Here is a 14,494-nt window from a genome sequence, read left to right as displayed (position 1 = left end):
GGTAGTTGTGCCTTCTGTATTAAGCAGCAATTTGAACTTGACCTATGGCTTTAAATAATCGAAAATTTGCATGAAGTCCTCTATTAGATACTTTATGTAAATGAGCACGTTAAATAAAAACCCCGGGTCACTCTATTGAATATTCTATAGGGCTTGGGAGAGTAAGTGACCAAAACTAAAACCCAAAGGAAATGACTTTGGCCTGGACACACATTGTGCATAGGCAGCATACGTTCTAGCAGATGATACTTGCATCTACTATATGCTAATCTCTATTGTGGTTTACATCTGTTCTTTATATCATATGGACTACTGTGACTCTTGGACTTTGTTTAAGGGCTCACTTATATAGTATATTTAATAGATGGCTTTCCTGAAACATTGGACTCACTGACAATCAAGCTAAATAATAAGAGAATAGGTGAGAGTGTGAAGTGCCTATGCCTAACCTGTTGAAGCTTGAGTAAAAAAGAAAATCAAATGCTACATGAATGCAATTGAAAGGCTACAGTAAACTATGACACCAAAAATTACATGTGGGAATATTATAGGATGGGAGAGTAAAATAACAGCAATAATGAAATATACATACTGCGTCATTTCCTGATGTAATTAGGTTCAGATTAAAAGCACAATGATACAGGGATAGTTGGTGGATAGAAAATGAATAAATTCTACGAAGTACATTCTGAGTGCATCAGCAAGCCTATATTTCAGGCATCCTATATCACACAAGAGGTGTCCAAATACCCTAACAATTGAACAGAAAATTTGAAAACCAACCTATGTGTATTGATTGTGTCAAGCTTTGCTGAATCCACTTCTTCACTGAATTGTAAAAAATGGTGCATCTCCTCCCGAGACATGTCTACTCTTCAGCTGTAAGGCTATGCTCAGCACATATGCTGAAGTGTAGATGTAAACAACTGTGTCAAATACTGATCCATCTTGGTAGTGTTATAGTAGTCAGCAAGGCAAGGTGTCCTTAGTGTATTAGCACGAATCTACTTCATGTAGTGAAGTCTCTTTATCTACTATTTTCTTGTAACTTCTAAAAATGGACGAGATACAATAGAGATCTCCTTTCCAACATTAAGGTTCTGGGTTAGAAACTCAAAGAATGGGTCTGATATTATGCTTATATAGAAAGTTTTAATGATTGAGTTTCACATTATGTTTATCATAAAATCTATTTGTAATTTGATGCTAGATGATGAAAGATCTCGACCCATGTTTTTTAGTGCTTTCATGCACACTCAGCATGGCCATGGCATGCACATTTTTGGAAGGTGGATGCTCAGTACAAGAGTTCTTGTTCTTGAAAGGGGGCGACCATTCCATACTTGATTTGTTTGTAGCTTATACAGGTTGAGTTGATGTTGCAACCATTCCTTGTTTTTGATTTGTTGCTTGCTGGTTAATTTGATGTTGCTTGTCTTCAAAAATATAGTTTGGACCACAATGATTCTCCTAACTGTTCTCGATGAAATGTGCTAGTGATTTATAAAGAAATTAAAATATTGTTTGATTTGTTTAACTGCATAATCTTTAAATATTACTATTCCATCCACAATTGTGCCCTCGACAAAATCTAGATGCTATTTTAACATCACCCCTATGATTAGCAACTGATTGCAAATAACCAATCTAGAATAATGAGCTCCTATGTTCCACAATTTATGGCAACATGGAAACTCATAATCCAAATGAAAAAAACCCGCAGTTCTCCTAATTAAAATACAATCATAACTTTTAACCTCAGCCATGTGTTTTCATTTCAATTAAAAAGCTTTGCAACTAGGTTAGAATCTAACACGAGCTCTGTAACTATTTATTTGTTCCATGTAAACAATCTAGATCAGATTCAGTAAACCTGGCCTTAAGGGAGCCACCGTTCTGCTTTTCATGTCTCTACTTTCACGTCACAATGATGCTAAATTTCTTTATGTTCAATTATATATCATTACATTGAACTAATTGAGTTTGAATATATATAAACAGTTAAGCACGAAAGGTTCAGTTGGATCCCCTAACATGATTAATCTTCATGGATTCAATGATTATGATCAATGGTTGTATTTACTGTTAAGTGCAAATCACTAAATAAACAAAGAAGCTTTCTTAATTGAGACACAACTTTACCAACTCAATGATGTCAAACATCTCTATTTATATTATACCATTAGATTAATCATCCTGAAATCAACCATATGCCGAAACAACTGAGGGAGAAGTTTGATCAATGAATGCAATTACAATGAAATCAACATCTTAATTTACACCAAAAATCAAGCAGTTACCAAGTGGGAAGAAGTTTGATTAATGGGATTACAGTGACATGACTGACAATTCAGCTAATGATAGGAATCCTTCATGAAAATCACGAAGATTCCAACCTCCTACAAACCCCGTTGGAATAATACAAGAGAAAAGACACATTGGCTGACCTGTCTTCTTAGTCATTGTAATGAAAAGCATATTGTTATCAATCCCCTAACCAAGCTTTGATAAATTTTAAGGTATGGCCAAGTAAATATGTATGGACCACTCCTTTGTTGCCATCCCTTCAAGGTCCTTGTAAAAACATATTAACCATAATACCAGACACTTCTAGCTTTCTGATTTTACTCTTCATTCTCACCAGGATCCTCCAAAAGATAGTTCGCAGCAAGAAGCTCGTTTCTATCACATGCCAAGAAGGCTTCTATAACGCGCGCTCTGTCAAATCCCAAAGCTTCAAGCTGCATTTGACAAACAGATGTTAATAAGTGAAAACTAATAGCCGACAGGAAGAAAACGTGTAATTAAATTCAATAATAAATACAATAACTTTAAATGATTACCCTTGCTATGGCTTCTCTTTCTTCAGGTGTTACGTTTATTGCCTGAGGCATTGCTTCTGCCATTTGCCCAAGCATACCCCTGCATATATCAATCATGTAGTCATGCACATAATTGTAAGCATGAATGGTAAATGAGAGTTCCTTATTCTACCCTTCTCCTCCCTCTGCACCAGGTTCATTTATCAGCCGGAGAAACTCTGGCTGGTTGTCACTGATCAGACGTAGTAATTGAGGGTTTTGCTTTCCAAGTTCTAATAGCATTGGCTATAAAAATACATAAACAAACATGAATTTAGTACCATTAATTACGATGAAACAAAGCCATTCCATCTGCGGAGAATGAGAAAACCTGCAAAATCTGAGGATTTGCTTGTACCATACTTCTTATGGCTTGAAACTGCCACATATGAACCAGTTAATTACCCAATTTTCAGAGATTGAAAAAACATCACACCAACAAAATGAAGCAAGAGAACAGATTAGTAAAGCACTTAGTTAACCAGCACAATACTATAACCATTTCTTGAAGGAGTTAGTTTGAACACTTAAGGCCATCTGGAAACAGAGCATTCCTGTACATATTGTCAACAATATATAATCATCTGAAAACAGAGCATTCCTGTACGTATTGCCATCCTTCTATATATCACTCATGGTGGCAGTAAAATCTTAATCCAAGATACTAGTCCAAATTAAGAGATCTACATTTAGTTTCTGGTTTTCTGTATGGTCTTAAGGAGTGAGAAAATTAAAACTAGGAAGTACAAAATATTCACCAACACATGACAGCCACCAACTAGTATGTCAGCTACTATCTCTTTCTAGTGCAAAACATGTTGATTAATGCAAGTAAAGCAAAAAGTAGCATGTCATATTTCAGCTACTTCCCATCCCTTGTGAGAAGCTTTAAGTATGGAAAATTTTCAAGTTCATAGAACTGTAATTTGGTCCCTTTCTTACATTGCAGCCCATTAAATCCTAGAAAGTGGGAAAAAATACAAATATGAATGCAATTAAATTTGTTAACAAAACCGAACCGGTTTTCTATCTCTGTTTATTAGAAATTCAAGTCAACACCAATTCCAACACAAGTCCAACCTGTGGGTTATTCCTTAAGAAGTCTAGAGCACCCGGTCCTGATGGACTGAATCCAGGCATACCCTGAAACAAAAAATAAATGTAGAATTTAGGTACATAATTTCTGGAGTCTATATGACTAGTAAAACCATGAAGAAATATTTCCCAAGACAAGCAATTACCTGAGGAAATAGGTTCAGTGGCGCTGCATTAGGTCCTCCACCAAGAGCAGGCTGAGCTGGAATCGTTGATGGAACTGCAGTGGATGGTGCAATGCCTGTAGAGGGTGGCGCAACAGGAGGAGGAACCTCAGGCATGTTTGGTATACCCTGGATCAATAGAGAAGTTTATAAACTTATATTTCTGGGCCATTTTAATCTTTTAACAATAAGACTTTATCATAAAGTGTTAGCCTTTGACAATAGAATCTTATGGTAGAACCCATACGTTATAAAGATATTCTACAGCTCTTTCAGGATTATTAAAAGCAGCACGTAAAGCCCGGATAACAGTTTCCCGATCCCAGTTCCCTCCGCCCATGTCCATGATCCATTCAATCGTTTGTTCAAGGTTTGACCCAGCAACGAGGGCAGAGGCGGCTTGACCATACACGTTTTCGAGCCTAAAAGGTAAGTCTTTGGAAGTGAGGCTCCTTAAATGATAACATAATGATCCAATCTTGCCTAATTCCATCAGAAGACAGCATAACTAAGTTGGAGTATCAATCAAGTGGATATTTAAACTCACTCTGTGGGTGCCACATTAGCACTTGCTACAGGAGGTGATCTGTCTCATAAAAAATTGGTTAAAATTTGCCAGATAATTCAGAAAGCTACAAAACTAATGATTGAGCAAATATGTAGTCAATGGTGAACTTTGATAGCTTACGGTGGAGCCGGCAGAGGAGGTTCGGTTGAAGCAGCAGCCATGGCAGCAGGAGCAGGAGCAGGAGCAGGTGCAGGTACAGGTGCAGGTGATGCTGATGGCAATGCTGTCGAAGCAACCTACAGAAAAAGTGTAACAAAGAAAGATACACTTCAGTTTTAATAGCATATATCATGCCTTTAAAAGATTATAGACATGTTCCAACAGATAAAAACAAAGTTACACTCATTTTTCATAGCATCCATTATGCCTTCAAAATTATAAGAAGGTTTCAATGCACCTGTGTAGTTGCAGAAGCAGAGGGGATTGCAGAAGCTGTTGCTTTCGTCTGAAAAGGAAACAGGATAAATAAATAACCAAGAAGATATCTAAGGTCACAGACCGTATTAGTTGATAATAATTTTCAGCTACACTGTTCTCCCTCCAAAAGTAGTGCATTGATAGAAATGCACATAAAAAAAATGGTGTACCTTTGTAAGCATAACAACAAGGAAGCTGTTTTCTACCACACTATTCTCCTCCAGGGTAGTCTCATCCTTTAGAACTTTGCCTTTGTAAATAAGCAACTGCTGAGAACAAGGACACACATCCCTGCCTTGAATTTCCTCGATTCTTTCCTTCACAGAGAGAACCTGAACAAGTAAAACAGGGAGTGGTGTTTGGTATCTTAGGTTCAAGTAAGTTCTCATTGTCCACAATTACTGCTTAAACTCACAATGCAATCCATAAAAAACCCTCAGGCTGTTTGGGCATGTTTTTCTGTTTCAATGTTACGCTCAATTTCAAATTTCAAAGTACTTGAATCTTCCATTTGAAAGAGGGGCTACAGGATTTTGGGGTGATTAGGCACTTTTTTCTGTTTGAAGCTTACTTTTCCATTCAGCACAGACATTGTCGAGATACCCATGAACACTGTTGTACAGGTTAAGTGGACTCCAGCATCGTCATTATCATTCAAAAATATCACAAATGTTTCTATAGAATAACTTGCTATCTCATTTACATTCGAAATACATACTGCAAGTTATCATCACAAAACAGTAGTGTTTTTTAGGCATATCGTATTGGTTGGTATACATAGACTCTCCAGGGGCATCAGCCCCTTTTCCCTTGACATAATCATTTTAATGTCAAAACATATACTGGAGGGCCATCAGCACGTTTTCCCTTAAGATACTCCTTTCCAAATCAAAATTCCCCATGTTTAGCCAACACATATTCTCACAACACGATCAAGCCATTGTTCTACAATATACATAGAGCTCTTTTCTAACAGAATCGCTCATAAATGTCGATACTCTAGCTATGGTAGCTTGCTACATCGTCTTTTCAATTCAAAATGTACACTGTAAGTTGGGACATATTGAAGCATCAGAATTAAGCCATCGGCGCAGCAAGATTACAACTAATCCTGACAGGCAAAAAAGAAGAAGCATATAGCTCAACATGAACGGTTGTCGAACTAAACGTTTCGGTCTTATAACGCGGCAGAGTGAAACAAACCCTAACTGTCAAGCAACAGTAGCGAAGGGGAAGAAAAATGGACATACCTTGTCGCTGAGGAGGACATGGAGGTCGAACTGATTTCCTTTAAGGGTTTTGACAGAGATCTTCATGGCGACCACGTCGAAAGAAGGAGTGGAAGATAAGAAGAGAGAGAGAGAGAGAGGAAGAGCAACCCCCTCTCCTTTTCTTTCTGGTAATCAAAAGAGCTCCCCTGTCTGTATTCATTCATTCATTCTTTCATTCCTTCCTTCCTTCATTCAGTCATTGTTTCATAATTCATTCATTTGTTGGGTGGGGGCTCCATGTGCTCCAATCCATGGAGTCCGAGTTGGAGTTCACTCACACTCACTCACTCACTCCTCATGGTTCCTTCACTCTCCTCCGTATGTATGTATGTATGTATGTATGTATGTATGCATCCTTTACTATTGTATGTGCATCAATGCCGCAAAATTATGCGCGTGTCTACGCACATGTTGAACGCGACCGCCACCGCAAACTTGGAAACTAGAGAAGATGGCTTTGCCAGCGATGTCCGTCATGAAGGGTTGCGGGTATCTCTTCGATCTTCGCCAAGTTGTAGCGTATGTAGATTAGTTCTGGCGATAACTATGTGAAGGTGTGTTTCTAAATTATTGACTGTGTGCATTTAGTTTTTTCAATGTGTCCATGTGCATACTCTTATGTGCATGAATGTGTGTGCACTTTTAATAGCCCATTATGTATAAATATGGCTATGTGCACATGCAATTATCTTTGTACCAATATGTGTTCAAGTGAATTAGGTATAACTGAGTCTGATTGCTAAGGATTTTTATGAGTAGGTACTAGGAAGTATACGTGTTGTATGTGTGTATGCATGATGTTCGTGGTCTATCCCAATTGGGACACAATCCCAAAACCGATTGGGACTCACCAGGGGGCCCATTCACAGTCCCAAATCGAGCACCACCCTATGTTGTTCCAACCTTATCCCAAAGGGTAGGGCCAAGGGACTACCCAATGACTAGCCTCAATGACCATCTTTGGCCCTTTATAAGGAGGATCATTTCCTCATTCTTGTTGTTCTTGATCTCCTAATTCTACTAATAGTTGAGTGTGATTGGTAAGGATTTTTATGAGTAGGAAGTATACACGTTGTATGTGTGTATGCATGATGCCTTGGTCTATCCCAATTGGGACACAGTCCCAAAACCGATTGGGACTCACCAAGGGGGCTTGTCACAGTCCCAAAACGAGCACCACCCTATGTTGTTCCTGTTACGAAAAACAGGAACTCGGACAAAACCGAGTCAAATGCGGAATAGGGAACAAGCAAATACAAAGAGGACATAAAAGGTATTAACGTGGAAAACCCCAAATCGGATAAAAAACCATGAGTTCCCACTGACACCGAACAAATTCACTAATAGAGGGAAAGATACAAGATGAACTCACAGACAACGACCTTGAGTTCGCACACTTCGCCAACAGGCGGTTACAACAGAGACACTCTCGGTATCTCTCTCACGCTTTGTCTGTTCTGTTACAGAGGCAACAACCTCGCACGACGCGTACACAGTTACACAAACACCCTCGACTAAACGATGAACAAGACGACTTGCATTTTTTGATAAAGTTTTCTCTAGTTACCTTTTGTAGTTTGATAACTTTTGGGCTATTTACATAACTGGCCTAAGTAAGCTCGACACTAAAACCTATTTACATTTTGACCTTCGCCAGACTCCATCTGGTTCTCAGATCGGTTCCGTCCGATTCAACACACACCTTTATCTGGAATTCAACTCATCCGGGGGGACCTAAATCTCAACAAACTCCCCCTTCACCTCGGATGGGAATTCACCAATCCAACCCGACTATGACATGCTTCTATCCTATCTGCCAAGAACACCTTTGTCAGCATGTCGAATCCGATGTGTGGATCTTCATCAAAGCAAACTCCCCTTCTTCTACCCACTCTCGAAGCCAGTGATATCTCCATTGAATATGCGTGGTCCTTGAGTAATAGGTTGCATTCTTTGCAAGGTGAATGGCACTTTGGTTGTCGCAGTAGAGTCAGAATTCACCTTGTCAAATTCCCAACTCTCCGACAAACTCCTTCATCCATATCAGTTCCTTGCCGGCTTTTGTTACGAAGGCACTACGACTCTTCTGTGTGTACAACAGATCATGATGTGCTGGATCATTTAGTGCTCAAGACAGAAAAGAAGGGGAAGGAGACTTACCTTTGTGTAGCAAACCAAAAGGCTTCTTCTATTTTATTACAGGTAGAGCTCAACTCACTCTCGTCTGTTTTCTATTCTTACTTCTCTCTACACACTCACTACTCTCCTACATACTTTTTACCTAAGTTATAAGTCACCTACATATGCCGCTAAATAGTTGTTTCACCTTTATGTCCACTAGTAGCTAATTAGCTAATAGCTACTATAGCTTATTTCTCAATAAGCATCACATACCTTTGTTGAGCTTGCTTCTCAACACTCCCCCTCAAGCTCAACTTATCATTTCTTAGGATCATGTTCAATCTTCTTTTCTTCATGCTTTTCAGCAACCATCGATGGTTATAACTCCCATCATGTCTCAAAATTGTGTATGTTTTTCCATGCTCAATCCCTTCATAAGAATATCAGCCACTTGCTGATTTGTACTTACATACAACAGATCCACTTCTCCCTCAATCACTTTTTCTCTAACAAAGTGATAATGCACTTCAATGTGCTTTGTTCTTGCATTGAACAGTGGGTTTTTTGCGAGCTGAATGTTGCTCATATTGTCACACCAAATTGTGATTGCACCATTTATATACTCTCCCAAATCAGAAAGCAATCTTCTGATCCATACCTCTTCATAGGTGGCTATTGCAACTCCTATATATTTAGCTTTAGTACTTGATAGTGCAATAGTAGCTCGTTTCTTGCTACTCCATGAAATAACTGCACTTCCCAATGTAAACATATAGCCACTTGTGGATCTTCTGTTAGTTTGGCTTCCAGCCCAATCATGATCTGTATATCCTTCTAGCTTTATGTTCAAATCAGCCCTGTAAAACAATCCATAATTTTGAGTAGCTTTTACATACCTCAAAATTTTTCTTATGCAGTCCAAATGCGGCTTTGTTGGCTGTTGCATAAACTGGTTGACTAATCCAACAACATAACTTAAATCAGGTCTTGTTATAGTCAAATGTATGAGGCTACCCACCATAGACCTGTACATGTTTACATCTTCTATTTTGGCTCCCAAATCAACCCTCAATTTGCAATTCTTATCTAGTGGCACACCAATAGGTTTGCATCCAAGCATACGATAATTCTTCAACATAGTTGGTGCATACTGTTTTTGCAACATATATATATATATACCACTTTCAGATCTGATCATCTCAATACCAAGAAAGTATCTCAACTCTCCCAAATCTTTCATATGAAATTGCATTTCCATATCTTATTTCATCCATGGAATCACCTCCAATGATTAAGTCATCTACATAAATCAAAATCACAACAATGCAATCATTCATCTTCTTTACATACAGTGATGATCAACCTTTGACATTTGAAAAGCAATTTTTTTCAGAGATTCTGAAAGTTTTTTATGCCATGCCCTTGGTGCTTATTTCAATCCATAGAGAGCCTTTTTCAGCTTGCATACATATTCTGGATGCTTCTTATCTTCAAAACTTGGTGGTTGACACATGTATACTTCCTCTTCCAAGTTACCATGTAAAAAAGCATTTTTAACGTCCATATGGTGCAGAACTCATCTTTTGGCTGCACTCACAGCAAGTAGTGTTCTCAATGTTGCCATCTTTGCAATCGGTGCAAATGTTTCATCATAATCAATTCCATGCATCTAGGCATATCCCTTTGCCACAAGTCTTGCTTTATGTCTACTAACATTTCCATTGGAATCATGCTTTGTCTTGTAGACCCATTTGTAACCTACAACATTTTTTCCTTTCGGTAACTTTACCAAATCCCATGTTTTGTTTTCAGCCAATGCATCTATTTCTTCTTGCATTGCATTCACCCATTTCTTATTAGATTTTGCTTCATCAAAATTATTTGGATTAGGGATTTGTACCACTTTAGACACATAGGCCTAATGCATAGCCATGTATGTATCATAACCAAATCTTTCAACTCTTTTTTTCTCTCTATCTGATCTTCTTAGTTTCTGATTTGCATCTTTCATTGCCTTTTCCATACCGAGGATTTTCAAGGCTCCTATACCAAGCTCATTATCCAATGATGTATCAGAATCTACATCTTCCATGTTTCTAGACCCATCATCAAGCATTTCATATTTTGGCATTTTCTGTTTTCCCTTTTTATCATCATATTTTTTGTCCTACATGTTTTCCACTCCATGCATTTGAATCAGATTTACTACCAGAGTTTTTTGATGGTCCTGTACATTCTATTGATGTTGAACTTTGTTGTCCAACATTGTTTCCATCTTTGTGGTTATCTCTTACATTTTAAGATTTATCTTTGTCTTCATTTTCATTGTCTTCATCAGTTTCTACATTTTGTTTTGGGCTGTACCAGCTTCCCAACTCATCAACTATTACATCCCGACTTACCACAACCTTTTTTGTCAAAGGGTTATAGCATCTATACCCTTTTAACTCCTCTGAATATCCAACAAAAATACATTTTTTAGCTTTTGGATCAAGCTTACTTCTCACTTCAGCAGGTACATGAACATAAGCAAGGCATCCAAACACTTTTAAGTGTTCTAAACTAGGCTTCCTGCCATAAAAACATTCTTCAGGAGTTACTTCATGCACTCCAGATGTTATACATCTATTTAGAATATAATTTGTTGTGTTTACAACTTCTGCCCAATATTACAATCGCATATTTTTTTCAGTCATCATGGCTCTTACTATGTTCACCAAAGTTTCGTTTTTTCTCTCAGCAACTCCATTTTGTTGTGGAGTATATCTACATGTAAACTCTCCGTATTCCTTGATTAAATAGAAGATTAGAAAATTCATTTGAGAAGTATTCTCCTCCTCCATCAGATTTTAAACATTTTATTCTAGTTCCAGCTTGCTTTTTTACCATGCATTTAAACTTAGGAAGTAATCAAATACTTCACTTTTTTCTTTCATGAAGTAAACCCATGTTTTCCTTGAGCAATCATCAATGAATGTTACATAAAACTTACATCCACTAATTGATGCATTTTTTGTTGGTCCCCATACATCTGTATGTATCAAATCCAACAAATTTTTGCTTACATGTCTTTCATGACGGAAAGGCAACTTGTTTTGCTTTCCATATTGACATGCTTCACATATTTTGCTCATCTCACAATCTTTCAACTTAGGCAGTCCAGCCACTGCATTTTGACTCAACATATATTTTCAAGGTTTGCATACTTATGTGACCGATTCTTTTATGCCACATTTCCACATTTGAGATTACACTCATTCCTTATGCAAACATGGTTGCAATCTTTTTAGGCATATCCACATCTAACACAAACATTCTTCCTTGATGTTTTCCTTTTGCAATAAGCTTTCCTTGTTTCTCTATAAAGCATCCACTTTGATTAAACTTAACTTGCATTCCTTGCTCCACTATCTGTCCAACAGAAATCAGACTTTGCAAGGTTTGGCACATGCATAACATTCAACATATATTTTGTTTTCCCTTTTTCTTCCCACAATAGGATATCTCCAACATGCTCTATTTGGTGAGTAGTATTATCACATGTTTGTACATAACTAGGAATATCTGGTTCTCTTAGACTTTCAAACCAGTTTGCATGTCTTGTCATATGATTAGATGCCCCAGAATCTACATACCACATAAAATCTTCATTGCATCTCTGTGAACATTCATCCATTGTTGTTGTTTCATGTTGCACCACAAATGCACCATCTTTATCAGTCTTCACTAGTTGAGGCATAATTATTTTGTTGTCTCTTCCCTCTTTTTTCATCATTTTGCTTTTTATAACATTCAGCCTGTGTATGGCCTGGTTTTCCACAATACCAACAACCATCATCATTCAAATAAGTTTGCTTACCTCTACCAACTGTTGGTTCTAGCTGAACCAAATCTTCCATGACCTCTTCCTCGGCCTCTTCCAGCACTATTGTAGAGGGCTTGCCCCTCAGTCTCAGAGTTTCCTTTGTTTACATCATCTATATGATTTCTTTCTTTCACAACAAGCATTGAAACCATATCTGGAAAACTTGGGATGCTATCCCTTGTGAGAATAGATGTTTTGAAGCTTTTATATTGAGGTCCTAAGCCTCTTAAGCATATTTCCACCTTATCATCATCTTCTACCTTCACATTAATAGAAGCAAGTGATTCACATATGCTCTTTATTTTCAGAGCATACTCATTCATTGACATCTTACCTTTTTCCAAGGTATTTAGCTCAGTCTTCAACTGAAGCTTTCTAGCCTTTGTGTTCACTGCAAGTTTTACCAAACTGTCCCAAGCTTCTTTTGGAAGCATAGCATCCTGTATGTGTGCAAGCATCGAATTTGAGATGCTAAGTGACAGCCAATGCAATACTTTCCTTGCCCCTTGATTCAATTCCGTAAATGCTTTAATCTGTGTAGCAATTGCATTTTCCTCAGGGATCTCTGGAGCCTCTTCTAGGTCTCCTTCAATGTAATCCCAGTATCGTTTTCCCATCAAGAAATTTGTCATTCTGAATTTCCACGTCGGGAAATTGTTTTTATCCAGCTTTTCTATGACTATTTGGCTTCCATTCTCAACAACCATTCTCTCTTTCAATTAGGGCTTTTGCTATGTTTAACTTCACAGACAACTCTCTGATTCAGATCAGAAACAAGAACCAAACTTTTCAGATATGTACTGCTCTAATCTTCTTTATGAGCAACATCGCTCTAATACCATGTTACGAAGGCACTACGGCTCTTTTGTGTGCACAACGGATCGTGATGTGCTGGATCGTTTAGTGCTCAAGATAGAAAGGAAGGGGAAGGAGACTTACCTCTGTGTAGCAAACCAAAAAGTTTCTTCTATTTCATTACACATAGAGCTCAACTCAAACTCGCTCTCGTCTATTTTCTGTTTTCTGTTTTCTGTTCTTAGTTCTCTCTACACACTCACTACTCTCCTACATACTTTTTACCTAAGTTATAAGTCACTTACATATGCAGCTAATTAGCTATTTGTAGCTAAATAGCTGTGAATAGCTAAATAGTTGTTTCACCTTTATGTCCACTAGTAGCTAATTAGCTAATAACTACTATAGCTTATTTCTCAATAAGCATCACATACCTTTGTTGAGCTTGCTTCTCAACAACTTTGACGGCTGGCATGTACTCGGCTTCTGTGGTCAACAATGCCACAACCTTCTGCAACCTCGACTGCCACGACACGGCCCCACCTCCACAAGTCATCACATACCTGGACGTGGATCGACTGGTATCTACATCAGTCGACCTGTCTGAATCGATAAAGCCTTCTAACATGGAGTTACCTGAATCAAATCAGAGGCACATGGTCGAGATGCCTTTTAGGCACCGAACTATCCATTTGATTGTAGCTCAATGCTCTCTTCCGGAGTTGCTCATGTATCGGTTGACGACTCTGACAACATATCCAATGTCCGGCCTAGTACATACCATCGCGTACATCAGGCTTCGCTGCTGAAGCATAAGGAACCTTCATCATTTCAGCTTTCTCTATTTTTGTCTTCAGACATTGTGGCGATGATAGTTTGTTGTTTGTCGGGAGTGTCGAACCGACCGGTTTCACACTTTCCATGCCAAATCTTTGCAGCACCTTAGTCACGTATTTTTTCGGTGATAGCCATAACATCTTCTTTGTCTGATTCCGGACAATGTGCATCCCTAAGATTTTTTTTGCCAAACCCATGTCTTTCATTGAGAATGACCTACTCAAAGTCTTCTTCAGCATTTGAATCTTCATTTAGCCTTGGTGAAGGCCACTGCATCATGGATGACCGTTGGCCCCAAAAGGCCACTTTGCTAGCCCTTGCAGGCCGTCACGTCCCCCGTGTAGTGATTGTTTGCTATCCCGGTGTGGAAGGCAGTGAGGATAGTGGTTATTTCGTGTTGGCGGACCGCCCTATACCAAATACCATCTGCCGAGTGAAAGTAGAGGATGTTGTCCAAGAATCGAAAATTATAGTTGCGTGCTGCCAACCATTTCCTCTCA

The 14,494-nt window shown here is 38.4% G+C and overlaps 1 protein-coding gene across 2 annotated transcripts; it reads right to left on the bottom strand.

Annotated features, from left to right (window-relative positions):
• Positions 1-2,234: 2,234 nt before the first annotated feature.
• LOC147860229 (ubiquitin receptor RAD23d-like) lies at positions 2,235-6,509 on the bottom strand. 2 transcript variants are annotated; one of them, XM_087324446.1, is made up of 12 exons: positions 6,356-6,509; positions 5,276-5,437; positions 5,086-5,133; positions 4,809-4,924; positions 4,668-4,706; positions 4,368-4,542; positions 4,103-4,249; positions 3,942-4,004; positions 3,193-3,240; positions 2,995-3,107; positions 2,844-2,922; positions 2,235-2,741 (listed from the first exon to the last, which is right to left on the bottom strand). In XM_087324446.1, exons 1-12 carry the CDS (start codon positions 6,419-6,421, stop codon positions 2,625-2,627), a joined length of 1,173 nt encoding a protein of 390 aa, XP_087180572.1. In that variant the 5' UTR covers positions 6,422-6,509; the 3' UTR covers positions 2,235-2,624. The 2 variants fall into 2 exon arrangements, with proteins under 2 accessions (XP_087180572.1, XP_087180573.1); XM_087324447.1 differs by lacking the exon at positions 4,668-4,706.
• Between the last annotated feature and the right edge of the window lie 7,985 nt (positions 6,510-14,494).

This window comes from Azolla caroliniana, unplaced genomic scaffold, assembly GCF_043228905.1.
Source record: "Azolla caroliniana isolate FFs.n. ecotype wild unplaced genomic scaffold, voAzoCaro1.0.p SCAF_9, whole genome shotgun sequence".
Taxonomy (NCBI): domain Eukaryota; kingdom Viridiplantae; phylum Streptophyta; class Polypodiopsida; order Salviniales; family Salviniaceae; genus Azolla; species Azolla caroliniana.
This window is presented reverse-complemented; position numbering and strand designations above follow the sequence as displayed.